General features: G+C 39.5%; 1 protein-coding gene across 1 annotated transcript; it reads right to left on the reverse strand.

The window, feature by feature from the left end:
- Nucleotides 1–4,531: 4,531 nt before the first annotated feature.
- On the reverse strand, nt 4,532–21,506 carry LOC125745828 (lysosome membrane protein 2-like). The gene is made up of 12 exons (XM_049019042.1): nt 21,142–21,506; nt 16,768–16,925; nt 16,169–16,316; nt 15,545–15,736; nt 14,008–14,099; nt 13,594–13,713; nt 11,253–11,431; nt 10,719–10,837; nt 9,009–9,082; nt 8,212–8,263; nt 7,919–8,071; nt 4,532–7,517 (listed from the first exon to the last, which is right to left on the reverse strand). Exons 1-12 carry the CDS (start codon nt 21,262–21,264, stop codon nt 7,383–7,385), a joined length of 1,545 nt encoding a protein of 514 aa, XP_048874999.1. The 5' UTR covers nt 21,265–21,506; the 3' UTR covers nt 4,532–7,382.
- Nucleotides 21,507–21,711: the final 205 nt, after the last annotated feature.

The following is a 21,711-nucleotide window of genomic DNA, read 5'->3' on the forward strand; positions in this document are numbered from 1 at the left end:
TCAGTTAGATTATATATGCCATACTGGCTAGATCATGAATGGCATGATCTGGTTCAGTCGTGAATTGAACTGATGAATCACAAAAAGAAAAGTAGTGACAGATCATTAAGTTCACAAAGAAGATCTGTTTATGAGTTTGGCAATTCTCCATTGACCTCTTTAATTATTATGGTGTCTTATCGGCAGTCTAAGAACTACCAGTCTATAAATGCTAAGATTAATAATATGATTGACATTGACTTAACTGATCCCAGAGGGAAATTATGGTAATGCAGCAGAAAGAGCATAATGCACAGACGAACATCACAGCAAAGGTAGGGACAGTGCACAATAGTATTTTTTAACACATTGCAGTGGAATGAGTCAACTAAATGTGCTCCAGGATAGCACCCTCTGATGTGGATGGTGAGAATTGCTCATATTATTTACCAACACCATCTCATCTGCTACTAGCTTCTGTGGGTTCCACATACACAGCAACTTGATGCGCATGTTAAAAGACCAGAACCTCCTCAGAAAGCAGAGTCTGCTCTGGCCCGTCCTGTACAGCACTGCTGCGCTGCCCACAGGATCCAGTCTGCTGGTCAGGGGAGCCCCCAGTTCCTTGCATGGCTGCATCACCTCCTCTTCCCTCTGGGTGGTGACTGGGTGCAGGGGCTCCCTGTTACATCAGAAATTCCCCACCAGTCACTGCAGTGCATGAAAACCCCCTAAAGAAGTGGCTGTTTCAGACATGCTGTTACCACAATATCAAGCAGCTTGAATCACACCACATTTATTATCGCTTAGATCAGGCATATTAGCTGCTGTAATATTTTGACAGAAATAAAAGTTATTGTCTTCTAATAACATTCTTTCCAAGATTGGCTATGGGGGGGGTGGCACACAGAAGTAGCCCCATACATCAGTCTATTATAATGCCAATACAGGCTAGTTTTTTGTCAGTCACTCTGTATATGAGTCATTTGTATTTGCCTCCAAATGTTGCACTACCTTTGGCTCCTTGCACAAACGTCATCCTCCCTCCATCTTCCATGCCAGTCATACAGTTCTAATGAAATCCCTTTCTAACGGTATTTCTACAGTGTATCTGTTATTTGAACGTTAGATAGAGGCTGTTATTTTACAGGAATCTGTGTGCTACAGGAAAACGTGCAAAGTAAGAATGTGAATCCAAAGGAGTGAAACCTGTGTTGTGGTGAAAAGGGGAAATTGCTAAGAAGGGAAGTGAAGAAAACAACGGGAAATAAATAAGGAAGCGTACAGTAACTTGCTCTGCACGCGCTGTGTCACTTGATCTGATTGGGTTTTTTAACGGGCACTGGCACTGCAAAATCTGCCCCCGTCTCTCAGGACAATCCCCACTCCGCCTTAGGATTCTTGTGTCCCGTGGATGACATTTTGTTCTGGGACAAGCAGTAATTTTTCCCATAAGATTTACAAGAATTCTTATGAAATCCATTTGACCCCCTGGAGCACTTAAATCTGTAAAAGGTTGCTTGTACAAGAGCCAGTAGTGGTAAGATAGCCAGCAGCATAACGTTCCAAATATGGACACAGGTCCCTAGCTCAGCAACTGAAATATTAATTTGCATGCAGTTTAATAGTAACTTGATTAAATGTAATTACTATATTAAATACTGTCATTCACAATAAACTTGACTTGGCGTTATTGAAAGCTAGAATGAAATTGTATAAATACGGGAACCTGTCAGATATCTAGTGAAATTTAATAAAGGGAAGCAGGTCAGTCATTCATTCTAGTAATTAGAAATTCTGCACAGGAATGTAAATATTTAAGATGTGAAATCAATAATGTCTTTAAAGATTATTAAAGACAGCGTGTGGTGCAGTGGGCTAAGCCTGTGTGCCTGTAAGCAGCAGGTCACAGGTTCAAACCCAGCCACAGCATGTCTGTGGGTCCTTGAGCAAGGCCTGTAACCCCCAGCTCCCGGGGCACCATTGTGGGCACGGACAGCTTACTCTACATGGAGCAAGCTGAGGGAGGCGTAAAGACAATTTCCCCACAGAGGGATCAATAAAGTATCAATTATTATATTACGAAAAACTCACCAGGTGGGGACTCTGATGTGGTAATGTCTGAATTCCTTAATAAAATTCAACTCCATATTAAACAAGTCTCTGCAGAGTACCAGAGTCTCCTTAATGCCCCGCGCTCAGAAGCAGGACTGCTGAGGACGGTAAGTCATCTTCCCAGTAAGTCCCTGGGGCCAGGTGGGTTCAGGCAGAATTCTATAACGTATTTATTAAAACATTGTCCACACCCATGCTGAATATGTTTAATAATGCTTAGAGAGGGTTCCCTTCCCCCATCCATGACATATTCAAACATAACACTCCTACATAAAATTGGTAAAGATCCAGAGGATCAAACGTGGTACAAGCTAATTACTTTAATGCCTGTTGATGCAAAGATCTCAGCTAAAATTGTGGTATGCAGATTGCAAGCTATACTTCCCCAAGTAATACATCCAGATCAAACTGGATTTATTAAAGGCAGGCAGTCTTCTAATGATATAAGAAGAGTATTGAATGTTATACAGTTTCCTCAGAGAGAAAAGCTTCAGCACGTTGGTGGGTCCTTGAGCAAGGCCCTTAACCCCCCAGCTCCCTGGGTGCCACTACAGGAGGCTGCCCTTCACAGCCAGCTTACTCTACAAAGAGCAAGTTGGGGGGGGGGGGGGGTATAAAGGCACAAATGTTAACGAACGGCCTGTGCTCTAACCCTTTCGGTCTGGAGAGAGGCACTAACCAAGGCTGTCTATTATCTCCCTTGTTATTAAGTATCGTTATTGAACCTCTAGCTATGGCGATAAGGGGAGACCCGCAGATTTCAGGTGTCCTCGTGGGCAAACAGCATCTGCTCTCCCTTTACGCAAATGATGCCATTTTATTTATCACTAATGTACAGCTCTCAGTTGACTATCATCTAGGCACCCATCCCGTCGTTTTATATCAAAGACATATAGTGCATTGTACACAGCATGAGGTGTCCTGCAATGTCAGTAAATGGGGTGGGAACTAGATTTCAGTGTTCAGATCTCAGATGATGTCTGGGTTGATATTATATGCTATATATTATATGACACATGCTAATTTAAGTAGCAAGCAATTTGCAGAGAGGTAGTTTAAAATTGCACACAAATTGCACATTACTCCCTTTATGCTATACAAATATGACCTTACTATCTCTGGAAAGTTTAATAAGTGCTCAGGTACTGACAAACACTGTATATGGTCGTGTTCTTTTATAAGGGCATTTTGGGTAAATATTTGTACAAAGAAAAGGAAAATTACTAAAATGGCTCTTCCAGTTGATCCCAAAGTCCTGGTACTTGGTGCTTCTATCAGTAACATGAACATTTATTTCTATAATGAAGATTTTTGTTAGTTGTACAAGTTACAAGTCAGTACTTGCCAGAACCTCCTTTGATTGCAATTCCAACTGCAAGTTTTTTGGCATAAGTCTTGACAGGCTTTCAACATCTCGATCTTGCAACTTTTCCCCATTCTTGGAGAAGTCTTGCCACAGATTCTCATTCGGAATGAAGTCTGGGCTTTGACTGGGCTATTTTACAACATTCCGGTTCTTGATTTTAAAACACGCCAGTGAAGTCTTGGCTATATATTTAGGGTCACTGTCCAGCTGCAAGCTGAGCCCCTACCCCAGGCTCAGGGCTGTTGCGGACAAACAGGATTTCCTCAAAAAAAAAAAAACAGCAGTATTTGGCTCCATTGACCTTGGGAAGAAACAGCAGGGAGACATGAGCATTTTGTACCCAGTCAGCAGTGAAGGAGTTTTGTGTTCTGAACCCGTCGTACTGTCCTTGATAGTGGATTCATGTGTAGCCCTTATACATGAATCTTCGTGGGACAAATAAAGTTCAAGATTAGTAATATTAGATAATAATTGGCTGTATGACATTATTCAAGGGTAGCAATGGAGATGTTAAGTCTCTGTATTACACATTATCATTGCCACAGAGTACACAGTACATTCCTTACATCAATAAAATAGCTCCCTGTCATCCAGTCCAGCTATATATCGCGGGTGCCAGCTCCGTGGGGATCCCTAGCCACAACAGGATGTGGCTAATTCAAAAATAAACAGACTTGTTCAGGAAGCAGGTATCAGCCCATGATAACATATAGAGATATCTCTAAATACCCAGTCATGCAACTGACCTGTTGCCAAGTACCCTAATTAGTTGTGAAATATACAACCAGATGTTTCTGTTTTAGCATTACACTTTTCCAGTCTCCCACATTTGACGTGTTGTCTTTGCATATGTAATGTGTGTATTACTGACTGAATAATGAAGGGTCCAAAATAGAAACTATATTCCATTTATACATTCATACATGGCAAAGGCCACAGACGGTGGGAAAGGAGACCAATTTACTGTTTGTAATCATGTGATCAAAGTAAACAGAAAACAGGCAAAATCAACAAGATGAAGATCGAAGAGCAGAAAAAACAGAATGAACCCAGAAACCAAAAGGCAGATACTTCAGCAAAATGTACTTTTATTTAACTATGTGTATTACAGTGTTTTTACGAAAGCATAACTGCATTCTTAAATTTTTAAAACCATACTGCTACTATCAATTTTTGTTATATCTAAATATTTTCAATATGATGCCTCACTTGAATAACAAGAAAACAAAGTAAATATGAGCCAGATGTGGTACATAGCATCAGTGCAGAGGTTATCTACATGTTTGACCATAAATAGGTCTAACTTACATATAACTTACAGGTCATCTGCAATTAATTATAATTTACACCCAGGTGCTTTCATAATTTCAAATTATATTACAAATTATTGTAAAAATAATACTGTCTTATAGTCTGGGTCGCGACATAATTTTTATCTGATTCTCAGAGCTCCAAAAAAACCCAAATCCTTTTCGCCTGCATTTACCCCAATACTGTTACTGCTGCTTATGATGAAGGCGAGACCCTTAGATATGCATCAAATATTTTATAGTTGTAGTCAATCATCAGCGCATCACATAGAAAAAAAGAAAGAAAACAATCAAACAATCTAATTTTATGAGCTTCCCAAAGACTGAAATCCAATACTCAACAAACAGCACACAAGTGAAATGGGGGGGGGAGACTGACTGTAAACATTACATATTGATGTCTGCGGATGTAGCTGCGGTGTCACAAGAAGGAAAGAAACACAGCTCAGCTGTCCTAGCCAGTGTAGCGTCCGCTGAGCCCCCATACCGCGGACACGCAACGTGGCGGGCAGGGATTGAAAGCAGCTTCCAATCCCAGCATGCACTCTGCTTTGACCAGAGCACCCCTTTTACATACTTCGGAACATTATTCTTAAACTCTGTGTGACATGGCCTGGTACTTTCAATGAAGCATGGGTACTGCTTCTTTGTTTAACTTAAGAGATCAAGAATAATCTGTCTGTGAAGGATGGATACGTGCTTTGTTTAACTTAGAGATCAAGAATAATCTCTCCGCACAGCATGGGTGGCACGGTGGGTTGGTAGGTGCCATGCCAGGCACAATTTTGCAAAGGTAAAAAAATTTTGATAATGAAAAGTCAACACACTACTCTAACAGCCCTAGATCAGCTACTCTACATGCATATCACAAAGGCAACATGGTGTCTTGTCTCGCTGAATGCATAGTCCCCCACTGCTGAGATGGTGGCACACATTAGTAATTTACTTCTAAATGCAAGGCTGTAGAGTATTTCTTTAGCTTTTAGCCATATAATTCTACTTTACCATTTCTTTAAATAATATAGGCATAAAAAGTTATTTATCTCACGGTTTATCACATTTCTGCAGAAGAATTTTAACTCTAGAAACAGCCCTTCCTTTCTTGTGTATGTAAAGATGGTCATAGCAAGTACACTATGTACAACACATAGTGAACTAATATGAAGTTAGGGTCTGAGTTACCTAAACTGACAATGTAATGATTGTACTCTGTGAAGTTATACCATTGAGGAAACAGATTTAATGAAGAACTTATGTATTCAACTTAATATAATATAATATAATTAATCATAATAGCCATTATTGAAATGCACAACAAGACCTATAAAGTGGCTAAAATAAAATCATGAAAAGATGACAATGTAATGCCAATGGAAAAATTCACATTATATACTTGGTTATATTATGTATTACTGATATTCCTGATGATATCATAATATGATTCATAATCAAATAATTTTTCAGTGTAAAAGTAGTTTACTTGTCCAGTACAACTACAATAGGGGGCATGAGAAAAGAACCAGTTCATGACCAATACATGGACATTATTGTCTTATAGTTAGATTATAGCTAGGATTCTTAAAGAAACAATTCAGTAAAGGGAATGTAAATGTTTTAATTGATCAAAAAATAATGATAAATGCTTGTGCGTAAAAGCCAACGAATACTGCGCTTGCTTGTTAGCTGAAAGTTTTATAGTAATTTCTGCAGTGAAAACATGTCTACCACAACAGAGACACTGGACGTGTATCAATAAGTGCTCTTACTTTTACAAGCAGAAGATACCCATGAATGTATATGGCATGTTTGAGGAAAACGGATTGTACATTACAGGGTATCCATCCATCAGTCCATCGATTGTCTGCTTATTTAGCACAAGATCGTTGAATGATGGGATTATCGCATCACTTTGACTACACTGATAGTGTGGAACAATGAAAAAGAGATTGCACATCCATTTACAGTGTATATTCAGATCTTAATATTGTGTTTCTATATCAACATATCCTTGTAACCAAGGGTGACCAGGCCTCAGTTTGTACACTTTTCTAATGTCAACTGTACACTGTCCATATGCTAGGAGCCCAGTTCTGTTCCCTGATGAACATGACATATGAATAGAATACAGGCTCCATGTGTTTCTGGGAACAAAAATGACTGCACTGGCTCAGGTCACGTGACCTGGAAGTGCAGCATTTAATTTGACAGTCCTGAGCAAAAGTATGACATGAACCACTGCATAGAAGCATTTATGCCTTTCATTACTACAGCCGCTGTACAGGGACGGATTATGGGTTGTGTGGGCCCCTGGGCAAAACGTTCGCGAGGGCCCTTGGCAGCCAAACGCCCTCCCTATAGGGTCAGGGGCCCTTGTAGGCAGAGGATCAAAGAATGTAGGCCCTCTAAAATAGACAAACGAAAATACATTCTTGATAAGCGTTGCAAATTGTTTTGGGCTAGGGGCCCCACGGGCCCCCTGCACCCCAAGGGCCCCTGGGCAGCGGCCCCGCTGGCCCGGTCCGTAATCCGTCCCTGCCGCTGTATCCCACTCCCCTCCCACCTCCCCCCCAATTGCCTCCTAGTCCCCCCCCCCCCTCAAGGCCATCTCCGTTTCAGGATTTCTCTCCATCCACTGTGGACATGCCAACGTGGGAGCCATTTTTTAAGGGCAGAGTCTGATCACTTTCTGCAGGATCTTCTGCTTTATAATTGACCGGAGTGTACACCTTACTGTGCTTTATGTTTTTCTGTGAAGAGAAACAAAGCGATAGATTAAAAATATATATCGACGCCGACGTAGCTTATAAAAAGTTACCGTTTTTTAGTGGTGCTAGTTTACAGTTCATGCATTATTAATATAGGTGCTCGTAATGTTTGACGCATTCTGCGATTAATTTGCAAACAATTTTAACGTTAAAGGCAGACAGAGTAATGAAAGAAAGCTGTTTTAGCATGTCCGCATGGTGACGTTTTAAACACTGTATGATAAATCTTTTTACTTTATCTTGAAAACTTAACTATTTTTGCAAAAACACATAACAACATTACCATATATAATGGTATCTGCCTTCTCAAGTTCCAAGAGTCTATAGAATACTGGGATGTAGCATTTTTGTGAGCTGGTTATAACGTTCGCTAATGGGCCTACCTTCTGCTGATGGAACCTGAAGATAAGGATAATGAATACCAGAAGCATAATGACCCCCAAACCAATAATCAGCAAGGGGAAGTTGGAGACCAACTTCTCTATAAGCAGTAACTTCTTCATCTTCATTGATGAAGCATCATCGATCACCACTGACTGGAAATACATTAAACAATCATTTAAAAAATATAACATGTAAAACAGTTACTACAAGATGAATAAATAAGGAATTAATTACACTGTAGTACTAGGACGAGGTCCAGGGGAAGTTAATCATGACAAAGATAGTATCTTACCTCATTTATAAACATGACTGGGAAGATAGTCCGATTCAGATATCTTGTCATCCTAATGGAAAGTAGAAGACATTTTCAGATCAAGTTTCTAAAATGGCCTTAACTTTTCTAGCTTAAGCAAATTTATTCCACAATTAGTTCAGAAAACCATTATCCAGTAAGGACATTTTTTATTTACAACCACAAAGGTTGTAAATACTGATCTCGTGTTTTCATCATTAATGAATAGTGCCGCATGTTTTATCTGAAGTAGCAACTATATTTGTTCACGATTTGTTCATGATCTGTAGCTCAGTAGTAACTGAGTTGTTACAAAGTATTCGTGCCCCATCAAATGAAGTGTCACCACAATGAATAATGACTTATAACCAATTATGTAGTACAGAGCTGGGGCACTATAAAGGAGGGCAGAGTTAGGAGATGGGTGTCAGGGGTCCTAAAGAATTTGGAACATAATTGAACTAGTCTGGGGTGGGGGCCTAACATGATACACTTTCACGGGGCCCAAAAACTCTAGCAACACCCCTGCTGCACAGAACCTAGAGTCCATCTGAAGAAACACAGGACAAAAGGCTGGGGGACCCCGGATGGGAGTACAGTACATGAGACACACTCACCTTGGGCCATTTAGAGATATCGATTCACCTCACAGTCTGTGAGAATCACACCTACAGTGCCACCCTTCAAACCACTGCATCATGCTAATATTGCATTTGTTATTTGTACTGGCTGACACTAATCGGCACAGCAGTTTTCTGGTAGGAGTACCTGCAGCAAAGGAGGCCTATTCTACTTACGGGAAACCGCTGATTCTTTCCAGAAGGATATTTATTTGAGCTCTTTTGGAGGCACGAACAGGAATACCGGTGGTCTGCAATATGAATATAATATAAAACATATACCTTATATAGAAAGCATAGAAATGGTATATGGATAGCATTCAAATCTCAGCTACTAATTGGATGTATATTGTGTGTATATGTTTATGTGTGCATTCTATGTATTTAAATCTAAGTAGCGGTCTAATATGTTTAACATGGCCGAGGCCTGTAATGCACTTGTGTTTGTGGTGATCAGACTGTGAAGACAAATATCCTTATAGGACAATAAAGGCTATCTATCTATCTATCTATCTATCTATCTATCTATCTATCTATCTATCTATCTATCTATCTATCTATCTATCTATCTATCTATCTATCTATTCTACAGCTGGTAATTTTCTGTGTTTTGCTAAGTTTAAATTTCATTTCTCATTCTTATGACTGCATCTATTCTATGAACGCTCGATGGTAATGTGCACACAGTGGCCAGCTTGTTACGTGCACATAGTTCTAAACACAAACAACCTGTTCCTCTGAATAGCAAGTCATGTGGTTTGCAACTGAATACAGGCAAGGTCAAGAGGTTCAGTTACTGTTTGGCGGAGCATCTGAACGGCTAAGATGCCTGATCTAACCGATTTTGAATGTGGTGTGTTTGCTGGTGCCACTTGTGGCGTTCCAGAAATTCAGCAGCAGACACACTTCCGGGAATTTTCGCATAATACACTTTCTGGAAATCACAGGCAATAGTGCAATAACCGGGTTGGGAAAAGACGAAAAACAGCATTAGTGGCAGTTCTGTGCGTAAAAAACACCTCATTATTAACAGAGGAGAAATGCCAGGCTCGTTAAAGCGAACCGAAAGCTCATAAGTGCAAAAATAACAGCTTGGTACAACAGTGGCATGCAGAAAGGCATCTTTGAATGCAAAACTCATACCCTTGACATGGTTATGGAGGTAGAAATGGTACCTACACAGTGCTAGCTAGATGTACCTAATAAAGGGACCGTATATAATATTATATCTGCCTGTCTGTGTCTCTGAGTGTCTGAAACTGCTACAAGTAGCAAACACAGCAAACACAAACCCATATACTCCTCTACCTCTACCTTTGAAGCGATTCTAGATGAAAAAGTCCTACTCAGTACTAGACAGGTGTACCTAATAAGGTGGCCATTGAGTGTATATTGTCTTATTTGCGCAATTATTTTAGGCATAAACAAATTTAAAAGAATACTCTATAAGGTCAGTACGCTGTCAGAAAAAAGGTACCAATTTGTACCTTTGAGGGTAACTTGTCACTGGGGCTCTACCCTCAGGGGTCTGCCAGTTGTACCCTAGCTGCAGGCAAATGTACCTTTTAAGGTACAGAAATGGACTCTGAGGAGCATTTATTGTACCATTGGTGGTGCATTAATGTTGTTTGTACCTTGGGGAACAAACGTGTACCAGGGCTGTTCCCATTTTTCTGACAGTGTGTATCATAGAATCATATAATAAAAGGACTCGCATTGGAGGAAATTAAGGTAACTTTTCCATTGTAGTGTTAAGTACTTGGGCCAAGTAATCAGATTTATACAGTATTAAAACAATTAAATGAGGTACTATACAGTAAAATATGAATGCTGGATAAAATGATATGCCTTTGCTAATTTATTTAAGTTTAAAGAAGTTCCCTGTACCGGATTAAGGTCAAGATATGTTTGATGGTCCTCTTGGTTTGGAGACAACCCGTCAATGGCCTGAACGTATTTCCTGTCTCCCAGATAGAAATGCGGAAATGAGACGACAACAGGAGCCCCTGTAGCGATGGGAGAATGAAACGTCACCCTGTTTTCACTGATAAAGCACCGGGGTAATATCCGCATATACATCTGTCAGAGCAAAACTCATGGCACACAAGTAAAGACAAAAAAGTGCAACAGTCTACTAATAATCCTCGTTCTCTTCTGTGCGAAAGGCCATTTGTGGGAAGGGAAAGGCCATCTGACCCCAGTCTTGCACTCTGCATTCATTTGAAATGCTGAGGACTCCAAGAACATGACGTATTCATCAGGGTACAGTTTTGAACAAGCAACAATACTTTCCAAAGGCAATATCTAAGGCTATACTTCATTGGGCCCCAATCCTGAACCAAAAATTCATACTTTTTATTTTTGCTGTGTTCAGACTTGGCAGATGACATGTTTGACTGGACTAGGGATGTCCTTTCTTACCATTACGGCAAACGCTGACATCAAGCACGCCCGTGCCTAGACAGCCGCCAGTGGTCACACAGAACCCAGCGTTAGCAGGGTTCTCCTCAGCGCTGGCCAGAACGTCTCGAGGAGGTGCGAAGCGATACGCAGGGATCCCTTTGACCACCACATCTTCTATATACTTCATATGTATGGACCTTCATGGAAAGTGAGACAGAGCGAAAACTCAGTCAACGCACAGACCCTCATGCGTGTGCAGAGATACATTCCATCACAAATTCATACTCATATTCATATATATATGATCCACATCAATCTTAGATTAATTTACGATCAAAGTTTTGACATTGTCTAACTAGACTTGACAGTATAAAACAAACCTAGGCAAAAGCTGGCATATGGGCCGTATCCAAGCTAGAAGGAGCTATTCTTACTGTTAATAAACGTGCAAATCTATAAAGATCTATATAGGTTTTTGCCCACACAGTATGCTTTGAATTAAAAATAAATATATAAGTGTATGAAAAATATGCTGGATCCCTCCGTGATCTGTCCCTGCCTCCATTTCCCTGTTTGGCCAGCAAGTGTCGCTAGCTATCCCGTTCTTTCCTCAGTTTTTAGCACTGTCCTATGCCTAATGTGTTCCCCTATTCCCCAGGCCGTCATGTGGCTGGATGGGCTAAGCGGGCAGCTACAAACCAAGCATCACCTCCAAATGGGTTTACTGTTAAACTTTTACGTTTTTTTGTGCACTAGGGCCTATTTTGTATACCATGTTAATTATGTTTTCTTGTGTTTCTGCATCGCTCCTTGATTTGTACCTTTGTTAGTTATCCTTACTTGTAGTCACATCATGTTTCACCTGTGTTCTCTGTACCTCCTAGCATTTGATTCCTGAGTCCTTAGTGCCTGTTAAGAATCCTCACCTGTTCCCTGTAGTTTCTAGTCATTTGTATATAATTGGTAATAACCTACACCTGTCTCTTGTTGTCATGTGTGCATATAAGCATCTACCCCAGCCCCGTCCTTCTGTTGTGAGTATTGTTACTGCTGTGTTCACCCTGTATGTACAGATAGTTGTTGCTAGCCTGTGTATTTTCCCCTCTATGTCTATATACTTTAGTTCTACTCTTGCTAGTTTTGGATTTGTCAGATTGCCTTTATTTGATCCCTCATGGTCCCTTTCGGTTCAGCTCAGTTTGTATTAAGTGAGACCAAGCTTGCTTTCCCAGCAAGTAATACCTAAGTGGTGTACAGGCAGAGTAAAGCAGTTATGAAGGAGATTTGATAAAATTGTTTATGTCGTAAGCAGTCTTGTGTGCCAAAATATGACAATGACAATGAGAAGACGGCGCCCATTATAGGTGAAAAGTCACAGCCATAAAAACATGACCTCCAACATGTGCAAATGCTGGGGTCAGATTTTCCACTGCAGGAATTTTTAGCACAGTAGAGCCGTCATTTCCATAATCACTTGTTTACTTCAGTCAAGGTTGTCCAGATAATTTTAGGACATTGTGTGTGTGAATGCGTGTTGATTATTATTTACATAAATTTTATCTGGTTTCATGGTTACACAAACATAAATTTTTTTTATCTATAATTAATGGACAGTCAATTATGTATAAAACAATTTGTCTTCTAACCCAGAAATAAATCCACATACTACTTAAATTTAAAGTAAACATTTTGTGAAATTGAAAAGAAATATCTTTTTCATAACAGTTTTGTGAACATTAAATAGATGTTGGTTAATTTAGTGTACAGGTACATTTAAGATGAAGAATACTGCATTACCAAGAATTCTCCTCATTTCACAATATATAATTGTTGGATAATAATTCAAATTAAGACCTTAAACAGTAGTAAATAGTAGATTTTTTTCAATTTTAATTCAGCGAATGCAGGAGTTAAAGCACAAAAGACTCACACCTTAATTGTAAAAGTATATATATTTTTCTTGGGACTGGTCATTAAATCACAGAAAACCACAGAATAAAAATGCATTTGAGCATTGAGATTATTTTAATCTGACACATTGTGGTTCGTAGAGTGTGATGAAAATGGAACCAGCTCTTGCTAACTTTTTACTACTAAGTGCTATTTTATTGTTCATTTATAAAGTTGTGCATAGTTCAGTGGATTGAGGGGCTTCATGACTTCTGCCAGAAATCTCAGTATTATCTCAGTAATATCAGTATTTCCCAACGCGGTCCTCAGGGACCGACAGACGGTCCGCGTTTTTGCTCCCTCTCAGCTCCCGCTAAAACGAGGACTGCTGTGGGTCCCCGAGAACCAGATTAGGAATCACTTCTCTAAAGAGTTTTACTGGCACTGACTGCCAGCCCCGCCTACCAACCTGCAGAGGTCAGGAGAGAAGACATCGAGGCGCTCCTTCCTGGACAGAAGTGGGTGGAAGGTGCTGCCGTCGGTGCCGTTGATCATGTTGCTCTGGTTGGAGGACCAATACGTCAACTGGCTGCAAAGAGGACAATGCTGGCGAAATGAGCACATCCTGCTCCCAGTGCATTATTTAAAAAAAAGCGTGTTAAAAATTCAATATCAGGATGTTTTCTCTTGAGATATGGTCATTAGAGAAACTGTGTTAAAGGGCATACACTATGACTCACTAAACTCACATATACTTTCTAATTGGTAATATAATTTATGAAGTCATTTGGACACACATTTCTACTCAGAAACAGTTTTCTTTGCACTTTTTAAAATGTTTGTTTTCTTTTGCTTTGGAATGATCCTTTATCTTTCCTGTTACCTTTCGCCGTTCCATGCAACCACTTTGGTGTAGTCCAAGTAGTCACTTTCACCCGTGAGGAAAACAAAATGATTGTCTAGGCTTCCATTTTTCTGGCAAGAGAAATAAAGCAAGTGTGTTTTTTTCAGCTCCTAACAGCAGCTATTATAATGCCAGTATATAAAAAACAATAACCAAAAATTGTAGATCAACCTTACTGAACAGACAAGAGATCAAATGCTAAAACATAAACGCCAAAAAAGTTTTCTGGACTCTGTCATAGATCTGTGAGTTAGCAAGAGTCAGCTTTGAGCCATATTGAATTATGACAAAAACTCAAGATGCCTGTAATATGTACGTGTACTTTATGTATACACTCGCACACTCCTACAGTATATACCCTCACTGCCACTTTATTAGCTTCAGTTAATGGTCAGTTCAAAAATTATAATAAGTACAAATGTGATTTATGATTGTGGCATGGCTGTTGGTGTCAGGCGGGGGGGTGAGTATTGCAGAAAGTGCTGATCTCCAGGGATTTTCAAACATAACAGTTGAATGGCACAAATCCAAGGATGCATCGTTTATGGCCAAAATGCAGCCATCTTCCACTTATAGCGGGATAATGTGCCATGTCACTGAGCAGAAGTCATGTCAAGCCTGGTTTCATGAACAGAACAATGAGTTCAGTGCATTTCAATGATCACCAGACCTAAATCCCAGAGCACGTTCAGGATGTGGTGGAACTGGAGATTCAAAGCTAATAAATCTGCAGACACTGCGAGATCTAATTTTGTCAACATAGACCAGGATCTCTAAGGAATGTTCCCAACTCCATATGCAGTCCATGCCACAAACAATTCAATTCAGGCTGTTCTGAGAGCAAAGAGGCTCCCGCAGTATTAGAATGGCATTCCAAATAAGGTGGCCAATGAGCGTATACGGTACCGGTAAAAAGTTTGGACACGCCAAGTCACCTACAAAGGACAGCAATAGTGTCTCATATAGTAGAAATGATTTTGGAGGAGTTTGACCAGAGAGTGAAAGAAAAGCGGCTATTGAGTGCTCAGCAGATGTGGGACCTCCTTCAGGCCAGCTGGACAAGCATCCCAGGAGGCCACCTCCATGGAACTGGAGAATGTAGGGTCAGCCGGTCCCTGGAGTAATTGGGGTTAAGGGCTGTGCGATGCTGGGATCACTCTGCCGGCCCAGGGATTTGAGTCCCACCCCAATGAGCTGCCCCCCCAGGAAATTATTATTTTTTTGTTGAATACACTTTTAATCAGTGCATAATTCCATATATGTTATTTTGTAGTTTTGATGTCTTTACAGTTATTCTAAAATGTAGAGAAAAGTACAAATAAACCTTTCTATGGGTGGGTGGGTCCAAACTTTTGACTGGTAATGTATTTACATAAAAATATTCTAGTACTAGACACTGGCATTGAATATTTTTCTGCCTTTGAATCATCACTGTTTCATGAATGTTCCAGTGAACATGTTTCCTTTGTCTGTCCACACACAAAGAACATACACACACTTGTTTGATGGGTCATACCTTGTACATGAGCCCAAAGTACTCGTGAATCTCAGGCTTTGTGGCCTGAAGGCGTGTCAGCAGTGGGTCTTTGAAACCCCACAGCAACTCGTGAACAGGACGTGTCATGAAAAGCCCAGCGCCTAGCGACTTCATCCAGATGGACACCATACTGCTCGTCCAAAAGCTGCCCTTCACTTTGTTCATCACTGCCTGTCATTAAAAACAATAACAATTAATTAGCGACAAAGAATATTTGGCCATGGGTATTTGTTACCTTGTAACTTTGTACCATTAACCCCTCCTAAATGTACAGAACAATAAAGCACCAAATCTAATGTCAAATCAGTACAGAAAAGAACCTCAGATGGTGTTTTTTGAAAAAATATATATACATTATCAAATTCATTACGTATGAAAATGTGCAGTTAATATCAGCATCTGTAACAAGGATTTTTTTCTTTTCCTGTTAAGCGATTTTTTTTTGCTGAGAAAAATCATGCTGCAACGATTAGGTCGGTATGTGGATGTTTTTGAAGTTGATATTGGAACTGACAACAGCAGATTGAATTCTACATTCCCAGACATGCTTTGAGGAGAAAACAGAACAGGTGGTAAGGTCACAGTTAGGTTCAGCGGACTCACCACCGAAGGGATGTTAACAGTTGTCACAAGGTCAACTTCTGGGTCACCGGCTGACATGTCTCTCTCAAAAACAAAAGTCTTTGGACTATAAGCAGAGACTTTAGTTCCATTCTCCACAAAGGTCACATTCTCCCGGGGCCTGTATTCCCTGGTTAAAAGTGACAATGAATGAAATTTTTAGTTCATCCATCATTACACATTGCTAAAGAATCAGATTAGAAAAGTTATCATTATTAATCTGACAACTGTTGTATTTTTTATTGCAAATTTGTTCTGGGTTTGAAAAATGGGATGAAATTATGCATCTAAATCCCTTTTGTCCAGGTGTTGGGTAATTCGGTGTTCAGGTTCAGTATCTTTTCACATCAAGAATACTGTAATACCAAGAATCCTCTTCATTTGACAATATACCCATAAATGAATGACAATTCAAATTAAAACCTTAAATAAAACCTAAAAAAAAATCTTCTAGCTTTGATCTAGTCTTGAAAGGCACCCTTTTGCGTTCCTGCTTCTGCACTTGCTGGGATGTGAGAGAATCTCTTAGCGTAAAATACAAAGAGTTTCAGGAATCCAGCTGTGTGCGGTAACCTGCTCACCTGTACGTGTACGGTCCCATCTGAGTAACAGCCGCCCGCCCCCCTGCCAGAAACTCCTCCGGATTTGTGACATTATAAAAGTAATACTGCATGTACACCGGGGGAGGGGGGTTCTTCCAAGACTCAAACACTCGACTCCCCTCTGTCAAAGTTATCTCCTGGGGATTAAAGGAAGACACAACACAATGAACAATAAACATTCTATAGCTTAAATGAAAGAGCAAGAAGGATGTTTGTTTGTAATGTTTCCTATAATAGGCAAATGTGTAATAATACGTGTCTGCAAGTAATTTAGTCTGTGGGTTTATTTACATACATTAAGATGAAAAAGAAGAATCAATCAGAATAATATTACAACTCTCTCTCTCTCTCTCTCTCTCTCTCTCTCTCTCTCTCTCTGCTGGGGTTTCAGTTTTAGAAAACTAAACTAATGCCACTGATCAGTTTTATCGGCCATCGCAGCAAAGCATGTCCTTCGGTTTAACCACAGGTTGTACAGAAAGTTTACAAGGGCACAACAAACAAATCGTCCTCTTGGTTCCCACACTAAAAAAAAATAAAATAAACACAGCTGTCATAATTTAACGAAATCAGTCCAACTTGAAAGCAACAGGGGAAAAAATAGCAGAACTGCTTTTATTCCCAACTGATGTTCTGTGAGCAGCAAAAGGTTGATCGTCCGTTTTTGTAAATCTGTGACAGGAGACACAAATGCACTTTCCGTCTGTTCTGAGCTGTCCTGAAGACTGCGAATAACAAAGACGCTGTTTTTGTTGTTGTTGAAGAAATTACTTTTTTCAAACTGCAGTGTTAATAATGCTTTCTGGGAATGAGCTGCTGCTCTGTACTTATTTCACAACATTCATGAGTTACTGCTACAGCTGGAAAACAGCTGGAAGAGAATCAGCCCCAGACCTCACACAAGAACATCATTTGATGTGTAAGACATTTCATTTATCCCAGAGCTTCCAGTTTCTTCAAGAGTACTAGTGTCAAAAATTATGAACATATAATATAAGGGTGATTTAATCAGGAAGCATAAACTTGACGTAGGTGAACAGATATCATTTCGACATCAGTAATAACATTTCTTGTTTGCTGTCATCCATAAGGAAAGCAACTGTGACCTTTTCCGAGATTAATAATGTTGTTATTTACAGAGCACTGATAATTACTAGAACTTAGAAGTAGATGATCAGCGGTCATTGTTGACATACCACAGCACACAACAAGGAGATGTGTCCTCTGCATTTAACCCATATGCGACATCGTGACATAGCAGGGGGCAGCTAATTCAGCGCCTGGGCGCGGTACCTTGTTGGTTGGGGATTTAAACCAACAATCTTTCAATTATAAGTGAATCATTAAAACACCACTGCCCACATGATGCTAATTGCTACCCACTACTAATTACCAATTACAAAGCAGTCAGACAGTACAGTTTTATCTCCTGTAAATATATTGGTGTGCTGGGGCAGAGGTGAAAATTTCAGGTCCAGAAAGGAAAAATCCAGACCACGATTTTGATCCAACCAACCAGTTGAGTCTCTGTGACTGTGACTCTTCATAGCTGGTTGGTTGAACAAGATCTCCTGCAAATGCTCCTCCAAGCTGTCGGGGGGCAACCATGTGATCACATGAATGCTGTTTCTTTGGAAAATACCTCAATCCACATACCACAGAAGCAAAGAGGCTTACAAAACAAGGTTTTATTTATTTATCTTTGTTCACCTCTAATGAGAAACGAAAGTTTGACTATTCAGACTAAAGAATTCACAAATAAGGTGATGTCGATGCACTGAAGTAATTTAGCAAGCATCATGGATGACTTTTTACTGGATTTTTGAAGCTGCGTTGCAATATTTGAACCAAACTGAGAAATGGAACCTGTGAACCAAGCAGATCATGCTCTAAACTGGGCTGAACGACTTTAACTGACAGTGTACTTTAGATGACAGAGAAACAAGAAGTACTAACACAATTAATCAAAGTCAAATAGAGGTTAAATAAATATTTCAACAGCTAAGCAGACCAAATGCTTAAATAAAGTCCAGAGATTCTGTTTATTCTAGGGCAATAAGGGAAAACCAGCTGCCTGACAAACAATATTTAATTTTTCATTCATATTACACTTAAGCGCCACTGAAAATATATACCATGCAGACTATATATCAATATGTTACTTTTTAATTGAACATATTCAAATGCACATCGGCATTGCTTGTCAGCAGACTCTTGTATGATAATACGTAAGTAAAAGACGGCTCCAATGCTAATTACTGTTACTCCACTAACAGTGCCAGCTAAGATCAGGAATGAGTAGGAAACTATAGTACATTCTATGTACATATTTACATGCTTTAAGAATGACATTACATACTGAACGTAAATGTGACAATCGCAAAACTAGCGAATATTTTCTAAGACAATAAACGAGAGGTGAAAATAGTTATTGTGGTCAATTCACATTATGCAATTTCGGGTGAAGTTGCTGGACCGATAGTTTACAGTGGTGTAATCTCACATTTCTCCCAGGCTTAACTCTTAATTCTTTAGTCTACAACGCTGCATTGGCAGACAAGTCACACAATATAGGCAAAAGGCGAGTTGAGCATGGAATTCTGGAGGTTTTGTAAAGGCTACTTGCTGTGCAGGACATAATCATGAACTCTGAACAAACACTTTAAGCCTGTAGTGTTTTACTTCACCCTACTGATTGTTACTCAGCTAAATGAAACTCTTTGATGATGTGTGCCTGAATCCCTTGCATAACATGCAACCCAGTACAGGGTTATAAGAAGCCTTGAGCCTATGCCAGGAATCACAGAATACAGGGCTGAGGTACATCCTGCGTGGAATTGCCGATCCATTACAATTTGGTCAAAGAACAAGCAAGTGCATGTTGTAACATATTTTATGACAGTGAATGTCTAAGAATGTCAATTCTAAATTTGGAAACTGCAATAATTGTTTAATTAACAATTGCTGCCTTAACATCTAAAACCAAGTGCAAACAACTGACAATTCACATGGTTATTGCAACTTTAAAAATAAGTCTCTCTATTTTAGTGTCTCAAAATGCAAGTAACAATGCGTACAAGACCTTGAAAATTATTTCAATTAAAAATTATTACATTATTAGTTCTCAAATACATGCTAGATAAATCTACTACCAGTCAGCTTAAGTACATTCAGTTACCAGCCGTCAGTATCTGGCCAAAAAGACATTCTCCATAATATATGTATTACGTCTAAAATCTCTTTAGATTGTTTCAAGATGTAGTGATCCAAGTTAAACACTGAACTGATGGTAAACTGTAACTGGCTAGCATTACACAGCAACTAAGTTTCACCTCAATGCCTACCTCACTACTAACTCCATACTGTGAATGTTAGAAGTAGCCCAGTCAATATATAGATTTACAACATACAACATGTGTGTTTATTTATAGCAGGAATTCAAAGATAGAAAGTCATACTCTACTAGACCTGCTAGGTTATTGTATGTTTAAAAAAAATCTATATGTTACTAGAGCTATTTTCCTGAAGATATGCTCACATCACAGAAAAAAACATAAATTAACCCCCTGGAGTTTCTAGGAAACCTGCAAAGAGACACGCACAATAGATTTTTTTCAGTTTATTTATATTTGTTAACTTCGAAGCGTATCCAGAAAAAAAAATATTAGTAGTTATTGTTCTGCAGGAGTCATCTGACTTCCCAGCCAAAAAAAACCATAGTAAATAAAAAAAAAAAAAAAAGTTGTCTCAAGACGACAAAAGGATATAACATCAGTCATTAAAGTTCCTGTAATAAATACTTTCGGGCTTTAAATAGACCAGCACCTTGCCTACAGTCATGAAGTTGATCTTTATTTAAAAAAAGGTTTGTAAATGCACGCTGTTTAATTAGCGCTTCATTTCAAACGATGCATATTGAATTCTCTGGAGAAAACTTACTGCTTACTGTCTGGTGTGACTTTACCCATTTACTACTGCAGTCTAACGCGGACATCAGGCTCATCGAGTCCGCGCAACAATCAACCTGTGTGTAACGTTACATTTCAGTTACTCGTACTGTAATTTCACGTCGATAATATGTACAATGTAGAATATGAGTAACTCACAATTATTTTACTGACAAGAACAAGTGGAACAAAGGGCGCAAGCTCACATGGTCAGAGTTAACGGTCTCATTGGTGACCTTGGAAACTTTTCATGCAACACAAAAAGATGTAAATGCATCACAATGCTTGCCTAATGATTTAACTTTTTACACTAGACATTAAAAACAGCGGTATTTATGTTAGATGAGACCCAGTTGTGTGCATCATTCAGTTGGACTGGCGTAACACCCCCATTTAATGCGCTTACCTTCTTTAAGCGGCTGTGTATCAGTGCAGGAAAGATCTGCGCGACCAGCAAACCGATCCCGACTATCAGGAGATGCGCGCAGATGATTCCCGTCGCATACACTGCACACGATTTCCTTGTCATGATGTACGGATGATAATTACCAAGAAAATTATTAAATATTATATGTCGGATATTTTCCTATTTGGTCACTTCGGTCAATAATGCACCAGTGAAAAGGACCTCCGAAATTACAGTGTGGGATCGATAGTCTTCGCAATCTCTCCAACTTTTGCTCTGCTCTCCACAGACGATGACGTGCAACAGCAAGTAGATTTGACAGACAGTACTTCAACTGTCTTGAATGGCCTTGACTAGCCGAAATGATTCTTTTTGGGTTTTCACGATGGGGGTGTGTCAGAGGGAGGCGTGATCACACGCAAACTGTCCATCTACGACTGTGACAGTTAGTCACGCTTTTGCTACGGTCCTTTTTATAGCCCTTCTAAGATATCAGTTGATACTTTCAGTAGTCCCTGTTGCGAAACATCTGGTTATTCCTTTATAATAATATTACTTGTTATTGTTGTT

Source organism: Brienomyrus brachyistius, chromosome 7 (assembly GCF_023856365.1).
Source record: "Brienomyrus brachyistius isolate T26 chromosome 7, BBRACH_0.4, whole genome shotgun sequence".
NCBI lineage: Eukaryota > Metazoa > Chordata > Actinopteri > Osteoglossiformes > Mormyridae > Brienomyrus > Brienomyrus brachyistius.

Excerpts from the sequence above, each read along its gene's own strand:
- LOC125745828 (XM_049019042.1), bottom strand. The coding sequence starts at position 21,264 with ATGACAAGGAAATCGTGTGCAGTGTATGCGACGGGAATCATCTGCGCG. Across the intron at positions 8,072-8,211 it reads CAGTCATGTTTATAAATGAG|TCAGTGGTGATCGATGATGC; the intron begins GTAAGATACTAT and ends ATGTATTTCCAG. Across the intron at positions 7,518-7,918 it reads TCAGGTTCCATCAGCAGAAG|AAAAACATAAAGCACAGTAA; the intron begins GTAGGCCCATTA and ends TTCTCTTCACAG.